The 17,696-nt window shown below is 42.0% G+C and overlaps 2 protein-coding genes across 6 annotated transcripts in view; one reads left to right on the plus strand and one right to left on the minus strand.

The window, feature by feature from the left end:
- The window catches only part of myom1b (myomesin 1b), a 66,697-nt gene extending 61,274 nt beyond the window's left edge, over positions 1–5,423 (minus strand). The window contains exon 1 of one of the 5 annotated variants that reach the window (XM_080752201.1): positions 5,259–5,423. The gene's annotated coding sequence lies outside the window, so the exon portion shown is untranslated. The remainder of the gene's footprint in view (positions 1–5,258) is intronic. The other 4 variants (XM_080752198.1, XM_080752199.1, XM_080752200.1 and 1 more) reach the window with 4 other exon arrangements.
- A 4,700-nt stretch (positions 5,424–10,123) lies between these two features.
- myl12.1 (myosin, light chain 12-1) lies at positions 10,124–15,730 on the plus strand. The gene is made up of 4 exons (XM_080751865.1): positions 10,124–10,186; positions 13,584–13,786; positions 14,354–14,515; positions 15,188–15,730. The coding sequence occupies exons 2-4, from the start codon at positions 13,603–13,605 to the stop codon at positions 15,358–15,360; spliced, it is 519 nt and encodes a 172-aa protein (XP_080607991.1). The 5' UTR covers positions 10,124–10,186; positions 13,584–13,602; the 3' UTR covers positions 15,361–15,730.
- Positions 15,731–17,696: the final 1,966 nt, after the last annotated feature.

A 17,696-nucleotide genomic window follows, 5' to 3' on the forward strand; every position in this document is an offset into this window, starting at 1 on the left:
ATTCGGATTCAAGTTCGTATCTTGTCAATTCCACCGCTCACACCCTCTACCTTGATCGTCCAAGTCATGCTGGTCAAGTCCTCTTGAAACTGGTTAAAGTCATCCTACAGAACGGCAGCCATACCTTGGAGACCTTTGCACTACTGGATGACGGGTCAGAGCGGACTATCCTCTTGCAGTCAGCAGCTCATAAACTTCAGCTTGATGGAGAACCAGAACATCTGGCCCTCAGAACAGTGAGGCAAGGAGTGGAGATGCTCCAAGGCACCAGTGTGTCCTTCAAAGTGAGGTCAGCCACCAATTCCAGTGAATTTCACATCAACCATGCCTTTACTGCAGACCGACTTGCTTTGTCTGAGCATACACACCCGGTCATCTCCCTTCAGAAGAAATACAAACACTTATGTGGACTACCCTTAACCCCAATGCATAAGGTCACCCCACTACTTCTCATTGGCTCAGACCATACTCATTTGATCTTACCTACAGCCCCGGTTCAATTTGGCCCACCAGGCGCACCAGCGGCCGTGAAGACTTGCCTTGGCTGGACACTGCAAGGCCCCACCAGAGACATGGAACCATCTCCTTCGGTTGCCAAGTGCTTCCACATTTGTAATGTTTCTCGATCAACTGAGCTGTTCCAAAATGTGGAAAGGCTCTGGCAATTGGATGTGATTCCCCATCGGAATGAGAGAGCAGCCACCAGGTCCAAGTTGGATAACAAGGCAGTGGCCATGCTGGAGGCAGCCACAGAGAGAGTCCTAGTGGATGGGATTCATCGTTATGCCACGCCCCTCTTAAGGATTCCAGGGACTCCTTCCTTGAATGCTCCCGCACAGGCTGCAATGGCTAGACTGCGTGCCACGGAATCCAAATTAGCCAAGGATCCGAAGAAGGCGGTAGCTTATGCAGCCGAGGTCTCCAAGCTTGAACAGGCAGGTCATGTGAAACGGCTTACGGGTGAGGAAGTTCAAGGCTTCCCAGAAGCATGGTATATACCTCATCACATGGTGACACATAACGCAAAGCATCGGCTTGTCTTTGACTGTTCATTCGAATACCACGGCCAGAGCTTAAATAAGATGTTGTTACCTGGACCTACTTTGGGGCCTTCCCTTCTTGGAGTTTTACTCCGCTTTCGAGAACATGCTATTGCCATTAGTGGCGACATTAAGAGTATGTTCCATCAGGTTCGCCTCTTGCCCAAAGATAGGCCCCTTTTACGCTTTCTCTGGCGGGCTATGAAGAAAGACTCCCTTCCTTCCATCTACGAATGGCAGGTATTGCCATTCGGGACGACCTGCAGCCCCTGTTGTGCTACATTTGCCCTTCAAAGGCACATTGAACTGAATACGCAGCCAGATGACCCAGTGCGCCATTCAGTAGAAAGGGGATTCTACGTTGACAATTGCCTTCAAAGCTTCCCCACGGTCGCCCTGGCCCGACAGACCCTTGATCAGCTGAGGTCGATTCTGTCTTCTGCTGGGTTTAACATTCGGCAATGGGCCAGTAATAACCCACTGGTCATCAGTCACTTGCCATCGGAAGCTAGATCTGAGAACAGTGAGTTTTGGCTCTCAAAGGAATCCCTGTCCCCTACCGAATGCACCCTTGGTTTGCAGTGGAACTGTCAAACAGATTGTCTTGGCTACAGAGGTCAAGTGACAGAATCAGCCACCACAACAATGCGGTACATTTACCATGTCCTGGCCAGCCTTTACGACCCTGTAGGGTACCTTATCCCTTACACCACCAGAGCAAAGGTGCTCATTCAGCGGCTATGGGACAAGCGACGGGAATGGGATGACCCCCTATTGCCCTCTGATTTACTCTCTGGATGGAATGCATGGAAGGATGAACTATCAATTCTACCCACTGTAACTATGCCTCGCTGCTACACAGCCATCCGCCTTTCCTCCCCCTTCAAACAAGACCTCCACATATTCTGTGATGCATCAGAATTAGCTTATGGAGCAGTGGCGTACCTCCGGTCAGAGGATGAAAGGGGGCACGTCCAGGTGTCCTTCTTGCTTGCTCGATCTCGTGTGGCACCAAAGAGGCAGCAGTCAATTCCAAGACTAGAGCTCTGTGCAGCATTAATTGGTGCCCGTCTTAGCGCACTCCTACAAGCAGAACTGACGCTTACTATCAGACATACCATCCATTGGTCCGATTCGACCACCGTGCTTGCTTGGTTGCAGGCAGATTCCTGTCGCTTTAAAGTCTTTGTTGGGACCAGAGTGTCTGAGATACAAGAGCTTACAAATTGCCAAGACTGGAGGTATGTCGATACCGTAAACAACCCAGCTGATGACTTGACGAGAGGTAAAAGCCTTGTAGAGATCCAGCGGCCAAACCGGTGGAGCCAAGGCCCTCAATTCCTTCACCAACACTCTGACACTTGGCCCCAAACCCCGGATGGCCGTAACCAAGAGACGGATAGCCATCAGCTTGAAATCAAGCCGTCCTTTTGCGGAGTGGCAACAAGTAGGCCTGTCCTAGATTTCAGCCATTTCAGGAACCTGATGCCACTTGCCCCATTGTCCTTGATCCCAAACATACAGTGTCTAAGCTGCTCATTCAGCAGTATGATGAAAGGCTGAAGCATCCAGGTCCTGAAAGAGTACTTGCTGAGCTTCGCAGACGGTTCTGGATCTTGAGAGGGAGGGAGGCTGTACGGAAGTACCAGCATGGATGTGTTTCCTGCCAAAGGTGGCGGGCCAGGCCAGTCGTACCTAGGATGGCAGATCTACCAATAGCTCGTCTCCAGCTGCACAAGCCTGCCTTCTATTCAACAGGAATGGATTGTTTCGGACCATATAATGTTAAACATGGACGTCGGACTGAGAAGCGTTGGGGTATTATTTTCAAGTGTCTGACAACTCGCTCTGTACACCTGGACCTTCTCTGTAGTCTCGACACAGATTCCTTTCTCATGGCTCTCCGCCGTTTCACGGCCCGTAGGGGCACCCCCTTTGAACTTTGGTCAGACCGGGGTACCAATTTCAGGGGAGGAGAGAAGGAACTTAGGGAGGCCTTAAAGGTACTTCATCCATCCCTCCAAGTTCTACTTGAGAAACAAAGGATCAGATTTCACTTCAACCCCCCATATGCTCCTCATTTCGGAGGAACCTGGGAGCGGGAAATTCGCTCTGTTAAACAGGCCTTGCAGGGCTCCCTCGGCATCCAACTGGTTACTGCTGAAGTTTTACATACACTTCTTATAGAGGTTGAAAACATATTGAATTCTAAGCCTTTGGGCTATGTTTCCTCAGATATTGCAGATCCTGACCCTGTGACCCCAAATATGCTTCTTATGGGGCGGCGAGACTCCTCATTGCCTCTGGCCTCTTATCCGAGTTCTGAACTCCTCAGTCGCCGGCAGTGGCGTCATAGCCAAGTGTTGGCTGATCATTTTTGGTCTCACTTTATTAAGCGTTATCTTCCCCACTTGCAAGGCAGACAGAAGTGGCAAACCCACAAGGAGGACCTGCAAGTCAATACAGTTGTCATGATCATGGACCCGCAACTCCCAAGGACCCTATGGCCTGTTGGTCGCATTACCAAGGCGCTGTCAAGTAAGGATGGCCACGTCAGGACGGCAGAAGTGACGGTACAGAAGAAGTGCTATGTCCGCCCAGTTTCTCGACTCATTAAACTGCCTGAAATTCCTGAGGACCCTCCGCATGATGCTTCCTAGTATGACTCTTGGGAGTTGCAAATCCTTACAGTATTTGGGGGCGGCTGTTCAAAAGTCATCTAGTCAGAAACCCTCCCCCTACTCCTGGATTGGATCCACCCCTCAATTGTCGCACCTGTGCTCAATAACCACTCATCACTGGCCTGCTATAAATACAGCATGTTTTCCCTCAGTTCTGTTTGGCACCAGCAGCAACCACACTCCCTCTGAGAGCCCTTGCCAGGGAGTCTCAGCAGGCCCTCATTATGATAAATGAAATAAAATCATAACCACAACCGTGAAGCCTTCATGACTCCTTGCCCTAATTGCTTGTATGTGCAACGGACCAATAAAAGGCTTAAACGGACCATACTGTGTCATACATTCTGATAGATGTACCATGGTGATGACTACTGTTCCTTGAACCAATAACTATTCTACAGTTTGAATTCATGAAAACTATTCAAGATCAGGTGGGTAAGCGCACATCATGACACACATGATAACATGATACAATCTGACAAGGAACACTCAAAAGGGTTTAAAGCATAGGGACTAGGACACAGGTGAACTCGAATGACATGATTGGCTAAGCCTTAGCCAATTAGGCCTATTTTATGGCCAAGGAGTCATTTAAACTGAAAACGAATGGTTGGAATGGATTCAGCAGCCCAAAAATACCCTAATTACCCACCCCATATGCTCATATTGGCATTTTTTTCATTTTATCTCCTTTAATCCCAGGCCCAGGTATCCCGATACCCCCAACTTTTATTGGTTCCCACAAAGTCCCCCAAGGGAGTTTGAGAAAGTTCAGAGGTGATAGTTGACACCTTTATGAACACATTTGTGAAGAAAGATATTGATTTTGATTTAGTTCCCAGATTGGTTTAACTTTTGGCTAACTTTACCTAACTATTGCTCAGGTCACCCAGACGTCTGGGCGAGGGGCCCGGAATGCGTGCGCAGGACTGAATAGGCCTATATCAAAACTTCCTTTGGGAAGTACAAAAGTAATTATGCCAAGTGTGTGCCCCATACATTTGTGCTTCCCAAAGGAAGTTTTGATTGAGGACTGAATGTCGCCCGAGCTCGTGGAAAAGTGGAGATAAAATACTAAATACACATTTTCTGCCAGAACTTTCAAATGGATATGAAACTAGAGGACCATATCTGTCTCCAAGGCTGAGGAATTAATTATTGGGTGAGTAGCCTACACAAGTAACGTGGTGCACCACTTAGAGCCACTGAGATAGGCTAATCTGCTGAACGCCACGCAATAGGAGTGATCTATGGCTGTGTTTATGGAATATTCACAAAGCGTTTTTTGATTGATTGATTGATTGATTGATTGAAGAATTTATTAGAAGTTTGCAATAGGTGACTTTTCATTTGCAATAGTTTGCAATAGGTGACTTTTCATACCAATTTTGAAGGAGGCTAGGGATTTGCTCTCCGTTAAGGCTTGTGGAAGGGCGTTCCACATGTTGATGGTATAGCAAAGTGTATTATGTAATATCCAACATCATAGACATTCTAGGGCTAGGTACTACAATTTATACAAACATACTTAGGCTACTTACTTATACAGCCTAAAGCCCAACTTTGGGCAAAAGCCACAAACAAGTGCTCTCCAGGCATCCCGCCCATACGATCCCGGCCCGCCCGGTCCTGGGCCAGTTTCTCCAGCTTTCCCCCCATGATCGTCAAGCAAGGAAATCAAGGAAATAGGAAAGAAGTGTAGGAAATAGGATCTAATGTAAGGGCTTGAGAGGAGACGCAGCTCGAGAGTGAGGGCAATGACCCCTGGGTTCGAATTCTAACCTCTCTGCTCTTTGTTTCCGGAGTAGACGCTATAGATGTTTTCCTATGCTAATAGCACACTCTAGTGGTTCAATTTGACAATACAATAATATTTGCCATATTTGCCAAATACATGAATGACTGTATCATGAATGACAAATAATACATAGATAAATGCATGAATAAATAAATAATTGTTTCAAGTCAATTAGGAAAGTGGTGTATTGACACATTTTGGTTTGGTAATTTGACTGTGAGGTCAAAAGCACAGATTAATAGACTAGCTCAGATTGCATTGAAGGTGATGGGTGTGAGGGAGCACCCCACCCTTCAAGCAATATTTGAGGAAAGTGTATAAGAAAGCTAAGAGAATAATTGCGGACCCCTCTCATGTTCTGCATTCAGAATATGAACTGCTACCCTCGGGTAGACGTTATAGAGTCCCAGTTAAAAACAAGAAAAGACATCTGAACAGATATAAATACTCATTCATTCCCATATCTGTTAATCTGCTAAACTCAGGCCAGGGGTGATGACTCTGGTGTAATGTAGTGTAATGTATGCACTTGACCTGTATGTCAGCACTGTGTGTTGTGCACTATTCGTTGTAATTTACTTTCTGTCTGTCTTGTCCTGTTGTATGTTATGTAGCAGCCTGTCTGTTAATCTGCTAAACTCAGGCCGTTAGTAGGGGTGATGACTCTGGTGTAATGTAGTGTAATGTATGCACTTGACCTGTATGTCAGCACTGTGTGTTGTGCACTATTCGTTGTAATTTACTTTCTGTCTGTCTTGTCCTGTTGTATGTTATGTAGCAGCCTGCATGTCCAAGACAAATTTCCTTCGGGACAAAATAAATGAATCTTGAATCTTGAAACATAAGGAGGCTTTTTCATGTATTTTTGCTTGTGGGTATATATAGGAATAATGCTACTGTTGACAAAGGTCTGTTCAAGTTTGTCTGTAAGCTTAATTCTATAAATCAAAATACTGAAACTTATGAATATAATTTGATCAAATTAACCTAATTTAGAATGTCCCTCACATGAGCATATTTCATCAATTGTGTTTTCATTCATCAAAAATGCAGTAAAGATCTTTGCTAAGAAGTTTTGCTGCTTACAGTGACAGTAGGCTATGTCATTCATATATATAACCTTTTATCGTTGATGCAATAGAACTACTTACCCTTAAATGTCTGCCGTTATTTATTGTACTAGAAGCGTCTAGTCGGCGACCTGGCCAACTCGGGAACGATGTAAATAGGGAATGAATGCCCCGCCCTTTAATGCAAACCCCATTATACCTGTTGTCATAGGACCCGTTTTGACCATCTGTTTGCCTGTGTCCATTTATGCCCATATAGGCCTATGGAGATATCTGTATCTATCTGTCGGCGTCCATTTTATGTCCATATATGGAGATCACTGCAGATATAGTTCTGGGTCCATTTTATGCCCATATATGCCTATATATGGAGATATCTGTCTATTTGCGTCCATTTTATGCTCATATATGGAGATCTCTGTATCTTGCTTTGTTGCTTGTCTTATGTTTGTCTTTGTCTCTTTTATTTTCTTTTTCTTTTTTGGAGCAGACCCCATGAATGCCCCACCCTTTAATGCAAACCCCAATATACCTGTTGTCATAGGACCCATTTTGACCATCTGTTTGCCTTTGTCCCCTTATGCCCATATATGGAGATCTCTGCACACACAGTACCGGTTGCTGAAAACTCTGATGTCAGACATCAGCTCCGCATACGGGCATTCATTTTATGCCCATATCTGGAGAACGCGCGTGCCGGTGGGAAGAACGGTTCTCGAGATACGCGGATTACATACATACATATACCCTCACAGAGATTTTTGATTTTCATGTGGCGTATGTGATGTCAGAGCCTTTTATGATGTGATGTCACAATGTGTCAGCGCTTGCGCCGGTTTCCTCAGAAACAGCCTGATGTCAACAATCAGCTCCGCATAAGGAGATTCCGAACGTTTCGCGCCGTACGCGCGTGCCGAATCTGAAGCCGGCGGGACGAACGGTTCTCGAGATACGCGGATTACATACAGACAGACAGACAGACAGACAGACAGACAGACAGACAGACAGACAGACAGACAGACAGAGACTTCTCGCATTTAGGCTTTTGTCTGTGGAAGCAAATCAGCTTCCCATTTGGGGGTGAATAAAGTTAATCCAATTCAGTGTGAAAAAGAGATCAAATTCTTTACAATTCCTAGAGATGGATATAGCCTCTATGTACAGACCTTTGGAGAGTTCAGGAGCCATGTCAATTTCTTTCCATTACACCCTGGAACAAACCTTTGAACTTTTAACAACTGTTCATCACTCATGGACATACAATCCAATCATGACAGAAGATACATCCGGTTTAAGCCATGCAGCTCTCTAGGGCAAACAGTGAGTGGGCTGTGGATGGATAGTTATTTTTCACCAATTAGGATGGGTAGGCCTAATTGCAGAGGACAAATTCCAGGTTAGACCTACTACATATACTCTAACAACAATTAAAAGGGGAAACAATTATTATTAGAAGTATTAGTATTAGTATTGGTAGTCTATTAGTAGTAGTAGTAGTGGTCTAGTATTTTCCATTATCCAACATAGAACTACAACAACAGTTTTGACTCAAAAATGGGGTCAAATTTGCTACTGCTATATGTGCTCTACCAAAAAGTGTGACTCCTTACCCTCCTTCAAAACCACTCTAAGAGCACTTACAGGTGGCTGCAAATTGTAACTAGCCCCTGTAAAAAGTTAAAAGTCTAAGCATCACAGGAAATTACCCCACCCCATCCTGCCCTGTTTACTGTAGGCCTACATATCTTTCTTATTACTACTCGTTTATTATGTTTTTGATTGATTGAAGAGTTTATTAGCAGTTTGCAATAGAAAAAAGTACAGTTTCATGACAGCACGAATCACTGTTACACGGTCAGCTAAAAGGAGATCCTAGTAAACTTTACAGCTTATTTACAAAGGAACCACTTCATGTATCTCATATAACATTGAAAGACAGACGGATAGAACATAGTACTTTACAAAGGATAACATCAATTACAAAAACAGAAAAGAAGCTATAGACATTTAGCCGAGTAGCAGGCATCTTCTGACGGTGACTTTTCAGACCAATTTTGAAGGAGGCTCGGGATTTGCACTCCTTTAGGCCTGCGGTAGGGCGTTCCACATGTTGGTGGTATAGCTGGCGAATGAATTAGAGCCTTGTTTAGTGTTAAATCTACGTTGAACATGATTAGTGGAGCTGCCTCTGGTGTTGTGATCGTGGACATCCTTTACCTTTAGGAAGTATTTTGTCAGGTACATGCGTATCTTGGAGGTGTAGTGTATCTTGTACACTAGGCCCATTGCAAGCTGCTGTACTTTGTCAGCTACTGTAAGCCACCCCACGCTTATGTAGGCCTAGTGATAAACGGTGAGGTGGGCCCGAGGAGGAAGACCAAGCATGACCCTAATCAGTTTGTTCTGGGCTGTTTGGAGCTTTAACTTTAAGGCAATTGGGCCATCGCGATACCAAATGAGGATTCCGTAATCAACGAGGGGCCCAATAAGAGCACCTCCCAGAGTCTTTCGTGTTTTAATATTTGGGCTCAAGAGAGGTGCAAATTTAAGCAAGGCTAGAATGAATAGGCCTAGTTTGAATAAATGTAAAGGGATTATGATTACAAAGATTGTCCTGTTGCTTATCTACACTGTTTTGCAACTCCCAGCATTGTAATCTCCCAGTGTTAGTGTAACATAGTGACTAGTCACTAGAGACCAGACTATTGATGTGGCTCATTTTAACCAATGACGTTAGTCATTGAAGCCACGTCTGTCTCCCCTGCTTTTCCCGTAAAGCCCCAGTGCTAAGCCTCTTCTCTAGTGATGATAGGGTACCAACTGTTCATTGACCCAGATGGGGAACTGCATGGGGACCTAGATATCATGCTCGCTCACACTCTCAGTATCTATAATTATCCATACAGTCAACATTATTATCATTGTACGGCCATTGTCGTGATGAACAATTATAGAATATTACAATTATGTAAAATCCTCACAGATAATAAATAATACATAAGACAATAAATATAATATTTGAATATTCTACAATGAAATCCAGTCCTATAATTGTGACTTTGGCATTTTTCTTTGATGAAATTAATTAAACACACGGCTATGTATCTATGGGGGTATGATACAGCTCAATGGTATCTGTATGGTAATGTCCAGGTAAGGTTGATGATTGATTACTCAAGTCAACACAACACCAGAAACATTCCTCTTCTGCCCTTAAAAGGGCATATATCCATGAATGTGGACGCAGGCAAAAGGGAGTGCTTTGTGAAAACTACATTTCCCCTCAGTAGGGGAGATGGCCTTGCAATATAATTCCCATAATCAAATAACACCACGCATTCCAACATTTTCTTGAAAAAAGACGAATCAAACTCATAAAGAAATCCCATACGTAACCTACATAGATGTATAAAGTGTTATTTCACAGTTAACAGTAGTTTATGTATTCCGTGACACCCCTATCTTTGAGTCAGTTGGTCTGTTCTGGATTTGCTGGCCGGAACCAACAGTATAATCAGGAAGTCAAGGGCGGTGGTTCAGAACAGTAGCATCGGGGCACAACAGCTGTCTGTGTTTTTTTATTTTACGTCTTGTCAGGTAAGAAGAACATTTATGACTAATAATATGGTATCTTGTGTTTTCATAGTTACATTGTCTTGTGCGTTAGAGTCACTCGAACACGCATGTGTTTTGAAACCCCAAAAAAACATTAAAGTACTGTTGACAATTCTTAAAACGCGTTTATCACTGCTAACGGGTTAGCCAGCCCTGCTAATTGGAGACGATTTAAAATGTTGGCAAAACGTCTAGTTCTAATACTATTTTTTAGGTCTAGCCGGCCATTTTATAATTATGAATTATTCGTGTGTAACTGAGTAAAGGCGAATTTTACGGACTCGGAATCGAGTCAAGACTCGAGGCTGATTGATTGATTGATTGATTGAAGGCTTTATTAGAAGTTTGCATAGGAAAATGTACAGATTCATGACGGTACAGTTCACTGGTACAAGGTCTACTAAAAGGAGATCCATGAAAAGACTAAGCTTATTTCAACAGGAAACCATTAAAGTATCTCATATAACATTGAATGACAGACAAATAGAACACAGTACTATGCAGTAGATATGTAAAGAAAAAAAGAAAACAGTAGGTCTATACAATCAGTAAGTACAGTATATACAATATATACAAGGAAGGGGCAGGTAACAGTAAGTCTAAACAGTCAGTATGTACAGTATATACAAGGAAGGGGCAGGGAGGGTAGGGTTGGGCTAGGTTTTTACCAGTTGTGAACGGCTGCTGCCTGTAAGTGGTTTTTTAGGGCAATTTTAAAGGATGCTAGTGATCCACACTCCTTTATGGCCTTCGGTAAGGCATTCCACATTTTTGTGGTGTAGCAGAAGAACGAGTTCGACCCTTTCTTTGAGTTGACTCTGGGTTGAACGTGATCTGTGGCACTGCCTCTGGTGTTGTAATTATGGACATCCTTAACGTTTTTAAAGTATTTTGACAGGTACTTGGGTATCATAGTGGTGTAGTGTATCTTGTACACCAGGCCCATTGCAAGTTGCTGTACTCTGTCATCTACTCTGAGCCACCCCACTCTTAACTGGTGAGTAGCGGTGAGGTGAGTCTGATTGGGAAGGTTAAGCAGGACCCTAATTAGTTTATTTTGGGCTGTTTGGAGTTTAGTTTTTAGGGCTTGTGGGGCGTCACGATACCATACGTGGACTCCATAGTCAAAGAGGGGCTGGATTATTGCACCAGCTATGGTCTTCAGTGTGTTGAAGTTGACCATTGGGGCGATCCTCTGTAGGAAACGAGTTCGTTGGTTGATTTTTTGTATTACTTTTGAAGTCATCTTTTCGCTGGAAAGATTAGCTTCAAGGATACATCCTAAGTAGGAGATTGACTCAATAAATTGGAAGCTAACTGACTACGCAGTCTAGTCTGATCCTGGCCTCCCATCACCCAACATCGAGTTAAAGAAGGCTTCTTTTTCTTTTCTTTTTTTAACATTATATTTATCCTGACCTTATTGCCTAGACCTGCATTTCTTATGCTGGATTTTACTGTATGCTGTTTTACTTTTAATCATAACGTTTTGTTTGAGGGATACGGATACCACACTACAGTAGTGCTTTTACTCCCTGTTTGCAAAACGGGTAACGTCAAATGAATCAAGCTTACCTTTAGAGTAAGTAGACTGACCATAAAGTCAGTTATTTGGTGTGTGTGTGTGTGTGTGTGTGTGTGTGTGTGTGTGTGTGTGTGTGTGTGTGTGTGTGTGTGTGTGTGTGTGTGTGTGTGTGTGTGTGTGTGTGTGTGTGTGTGAACCCACTAACCCAGTGGTTCTCAAACTTTCATGTCAAGGACCTCAAAATTGACACTTATTAACCCACGGACCCCCATTTGAATAGATATGCCAGGGACCCCCATAAGAGAAGATTTGTATGGCTCTAGCAGTGATTCTCAATCATTTTAATTTCAAGGACCTCCAGTTTTACATGCATTAGGCTACAGACCCCATTGATTGTCATTTCTATTTTAGACCTAAATTCTTATCGTAAAATCAATGTTGATTTAACTTGAAGAGTGAACGGGTCCATTTGGTTCCATTTGTACACTCTGAGTTGCATACCAATAAGGGTCCATTTGGTTCCTAACTATCATTTAGCTGGGGATCCACTGGAACTCCCTCAAGGACCCCTGGGGGTTCCCAGATTAAAGTGTTAACCAAATGGTGAAGACATCTGTTCGCGCTTGAATGTCAACTCGATTTTAGGAGTCGGACCATCTCTACAGCAGTGAGCACTGAGCCAGCCAGCAAGCCTCTGCTGTCAGCTAGGGAAGGGAACAAGGATGGGTACCAGACCCAGTAGCCTGATAAGGGCATTTGTCCTCACATCAGTAATTCTCCTTCCCAGCCTCATAAGAGACGAATTGACCCAACTAGAGAGAGCTAGTACACTTCCATTTATAGCACAGTGAATGAAGGACACCACACAAGGGAATCGCAGCCTCACAGAGTTGGACTCCCCCGCCTTAACCACAGACATGTGCATGACTGACCCAACCTTATTTTGGCTGGATGCACATACTCTAATGTTGACTTGCGTCCTCGTTTCCTCTGTCTCTTCAGATTCTTATGTCGTATTGACTTTATTAGGCCAGGCCTGAATGGGGGAGGATGAGAGGCTCTTCATCAAGGCCAAGGATGATACTATCTAACATGAAGTCATGACTTATTTTGGTTATCCAATATCCACACGCTTATGGTCTTATGCACACTTCACTTTATATAAGCTCATATTCCTTGCCCTTCTACAATAAAATAACTGGACAATAAAAAACAGGGTACAAAATGGCAGAATAAAAACGGCAATATTATAGCACAAAAAAGGACTACAATATAAATCTGCATAAAAGACTCAAGATGGCAATATTATTCCATGTAGTAGTAAGTAGACAGCCATCAGTGGTTGATTGGAGAATTTTAAGACATGATAATTTAAAAACAGACTGTGCCTGAACCATTACTATGTGGAATACTGTTCCAGAACTCATACACAGGAGGACAAACATCCCCTCAAAATTCTACCTATTCTTAGTTTTGCAAACAAACCGGATTGACATTTATAAAACATTTTAGTGGGACACTACACAAAATGTAGTATGTTATTGCAGAAAATGTATTGTCTTTGGATATTTTTTTGCATTTTTGTTTTGGCCTTTTAATTTTACCCCTTTTTTCTTTTTGTTATGCCAATTGATTCCTCCCCACTTATGTCAATGCTGTTGTATCCTATGTGAAGAGCACCCACCGGGAGGATGTAGTCTTTGTCCTACTCCTCCCGCCTGCTGACAATTGCCACCCCAGCCCATAGGATGACCATTTTTCAGTCACAGGCCGATTGTGTTTGTGTGTAGATGCTGGACAAACCCGGATGCACCAAGTTGATACATGATTTGTTTGTGTTATTTACTCATCCAGGTACAAAAAAACCATCAACATGTCTAGCAAAAGGGCTAAGGGAAAGACCACAAAGAAGCGCCCTCAGCGTGCCACCTCCAATGTCTTCGCTATGTTTGACCAGTCTCAGATCCAGGAGTTCAAGGAGGCCTTCAATATGATTGATCAGAACCGGGACGGCTTTGTTGACAAAGAAGACCTTCATGACATGCTTGCCTCACTGGGTGAGTGGGTGTTTGTTTTGGGGAAGGGCGAAAATATATTATCAACAGCGGCTATTTTGGAACCAAATGGCAAGGCACAAAAAATCGGCCGGCACTAGCTTATATACACAACATCTCTGAAACTCGGAAATTACCCACGGTTAATTGGCTTTTTTGGTTTTGTTTGATTAAGTCATGAATCAATCATCAAAATGCCTGATGGGCAGCATTGGTGTTTTCATATTATGAAGAGTAACTTTAATTGGGTTCCTGAGTAACGTGTTTTCTTTTGTACATCTTAAACCTCTTTCTGGTGTTCCAATTTTATAATTGGGCAAAATGTACAATTACGTTAAGTGGTTAGGTGTTGTAACACTTATAGGATCTATTATTATAAAAGGGGTTTGTTAAGATCAGATCCTCCTTGCTTGTAGTGTGTTTGGTTTAAAACAAATCCTCCATGGCTCCTAGTTGGCTATTGCTATAATATTTATGCTACCTGTTATCATTGTTATTTGTATGTGTAATCAGACTTTCCTCAAGGAGTTTGATTCATTGCAGTGTTCACACTGTCCTTATTTTACACAGGGAAAAATCCAACTGAAGATTACCTGGAGGCCATGATGACCGAAGCTCCTGGGCCCATCAACTTCACCATGTTCCTCACCATGTTCGGAGAGAAACTCAATGGCACAGACCCTGAGGATGTGATTAGAAATGCATTCGCTTGTTTTGATGAAGAGGGAACAGGTACGTTTTTTCTTCTTCTGTAGTCCAACTATGATGTCTGTTTGCAATGTTCTGGTTGAGCAATATGAATTCTAGAAAATATATTTGTATGTTGTTTATTAATCACTTGTTAATAATAGTTTTCAAAGGCCTTCCATCACATGATCTTATGCAGTCATTTGTCTTAAATATTTGGGTAGGGAACAGCTCAGTCATGAGACCAACAAGGCAAATATTCAGTTTTTACACAAACCTGATTCACAGTGAATAGGTGTTATGGACTGGCTGTACTTTTTTATATAACAAAATGATACCTTTTAAACTATTTAAAAAATGTCCAAGAAATGGCAAGACATAAAACCATAGAAAACAAAGAACAAACAACATGGGACATTCAATATAGCAATAACGTAAATGAATGTTTACAGATAACGGAAATGAATGTTTACAGGATTTGAGGTACAGCTAAAAGGATGCAACCAATCAATGGTTACAAGAGAACTGATTTGTTATGTAAATAGTCAAACCTTTTCCCCATCAGAATAGGTCATCTGCACTAGAAGATGTAACTGTTTCACAGTATTGACAAATATGCCCATAGGACAGTTTTTCTGCAACCAGTTCTTTGTAATAGCTTTATGACTAGGGCATTCTTGACATTTTTATCTTTTGTTGGACTGTCTTCTGCCTCAGGTGCCATCCAGGAGGATTACCTCAGGGAGCTGCTCACAACAATGGGCGACCGGTTTACAGACGAAGACGTGGACGAGCTGTTCAGGGAGGCCCCCATCGACAAGAAGAGCAACTTCAACTATGTGGAGTTCACACGCATCCTAAAGCATGGTGCCAAGGACAAGGACGATTAAAAAAGCCATACCAGACATACTGTAGTTGTTTCCACCCTTTCTACCCCGCCCTTTACCCAGATCATTTTTCTGCATTTCTCTCAACTCTATGTAAACCCAATTATAAAGCCAGCCAAATACAGTAACTTAGATCAACCATATCTGTAGTGAAATTCCAGCATTGCCTGGTTTGCACATCTGTAATGGAGAAATTCCTAAGGGTTGTTAGTTTGCTTATCAGTCTACTGTTATGTCATGCAAAGATGTAAACAGTGGAGGCACAACTCTGAGGGACGAAAGCATTTTGCCATTCAAATGATCTGTGTTTAGCTGAGTTTTTACATTTTATAATATAAACTTTTTGGAAAAAATAAAAGCCCTATATAAAGTTGTACTTTGCAAATCTCATTTGTTCTGCTGAATGACCATAAATTACATCATCGTTTCATTTGGTTTTATGGAGCTGACAAGGCTGATGGTATCGTCATCCCCTCTAGTTATATAATCATGTCTTTGCAAATTCCTTCTCCTCCATTACCCATTATACTCAGCACGTCCAGACTTGAACAAGTGAGCAACTGCACGTAATCTTTGTCTAGGGAGAAAAGTTAGCTGTGGTAGGTAAATTGTCTAAAAAGGGATTACTGAATACTGACAAAACCTCAGATGAAATAAATTAGATTTTGGTAAATGTAACAGAACAGACATGTGCAGGTGCAACTGAATGAGTTTTATAAAGTAAAAACTATTTGAAGTTGGTACTTCTGGCTAAGATGACGATACACACTCCATGATTCCTGCCCAGATATTCCCTGCAAAATTTCGGTGACGGTGAGGTTGAAATGGTAAAAGTGAGAAGAAGAAAAAGCCGAAATGATATGATCTAGCACTAGAATATCAGGAATATGTCTTGAGTCAGAGTGTATTTTTTCTCTATACCCCTCACAATATCAATGGTGAATATACATACAGTATACTGCATACATTGTTGGTAGGCTATATACTGTTGGTAAATTGAACATACTATCAATAAATTATAACTTGAACAGTCTACCAACAATGTGTATATTGAATGTACTGTATGTTAGCTATAGTTATCAAGAGTGAATATGAATGAATGTTTCTACAGTTTATCAACGCCGTCCATAACTGTTATCCACAACATTCCTGTACTGTTGGGAGTAGTCTTTTTACAGGATGACAACTTCACATCATTTTGAGTATTGTTACGCATGACTAGCTGACTGTTAACAGATCTCGATCTATTTATTTTACAGTCTACAGTTACAGTTCCTACACAAGTATGGAATTAGATTGTAGGCCTAGTCATTTACAGGTCTGGATAAGTATGAAAATTAGAACAAATTGTATAGCAAAAAGAGTTTTGACATAAAAGACTATTGACATAACTCAACCAAATCCACACACCTACCAAATTAGTTTTAAGAAAATGTTGCAATATCTCTGAATTGCATATATATAGGAAATCACAAATACTGTAACTACATAATTATAACAAAATATTGTCTAAACAGAGTTATGCAGTGATGAAAAAAAAGTAAACTACATTAAACTAATTTAATAGCTATTCATATGTGAATGACATAGGCTATTCATGTTTTTATTGGCTCATTTCTCCGTTCTTATTTATGAAAAGAGATTACATTCATGGGGAGAACAATAATAGATATGTTTTCTATGTATTAGAAGAAATAATGAGTATAGGTAGGACCGTTTCTGTTACTTATTTTTGTTAAACTGTGCTGACCTATACAGTAGGCCTATATAAACGCCAAGTCACTGGACTATATATCTGGAAAATTGTGGAATTTAAAAATGGAACGTGTATTTGTGTAAGTTCTATGATCACAAATTCACAATGCAAATATGAAACCACTAGTTTCCTATTGATGATTCATGATATTTAAACTGGAACAATCTGTCTGTTCTTTGTATTTTGGAGGGAAAGTAACATAACTCATGACGTCATGAGGATGACAACACTGAGGTTGAAAAATGCAGTTAATAATATGAAGATGATGCTGTACAAGCAGGGAATTGTTACCGGTAAGTAGCCTTTACAGGAGATATGTCGCCATCTAGCGATCGAGGATTGGAGAGCGAGGTTAGTCAAGGATACACCTTTCCTGTTCGCGGCCCAGCGATTGGCGCAGCTTGGCTTTACACAAACCAATCATAGGCCATTATTCAACATTACGGAACCACGTTGATTTTGTAATCAAAGATGGTGGCATCTCTTATCATGACCGTCAATCCTAGAGAAGACCGGGTATGACTATTGTTATTTTATCCATTTTAGCAGACAGTTCAGTCAGTGACAGTAGCTACTCTTTGTA

Source organism: Nannobrachium achirus, assembly GCF_963921795.1.
Source record: "Nannobrachium achirus genome assembly, chromosome: 21".
Taxonomy (NCBI): domain Eukaryota; kingdom Metazoa; phylum Chordata; class Actinopteri; order Myctophiformes; family Myctophidae; genus Nannobrachium; species Nannobrachium achirus.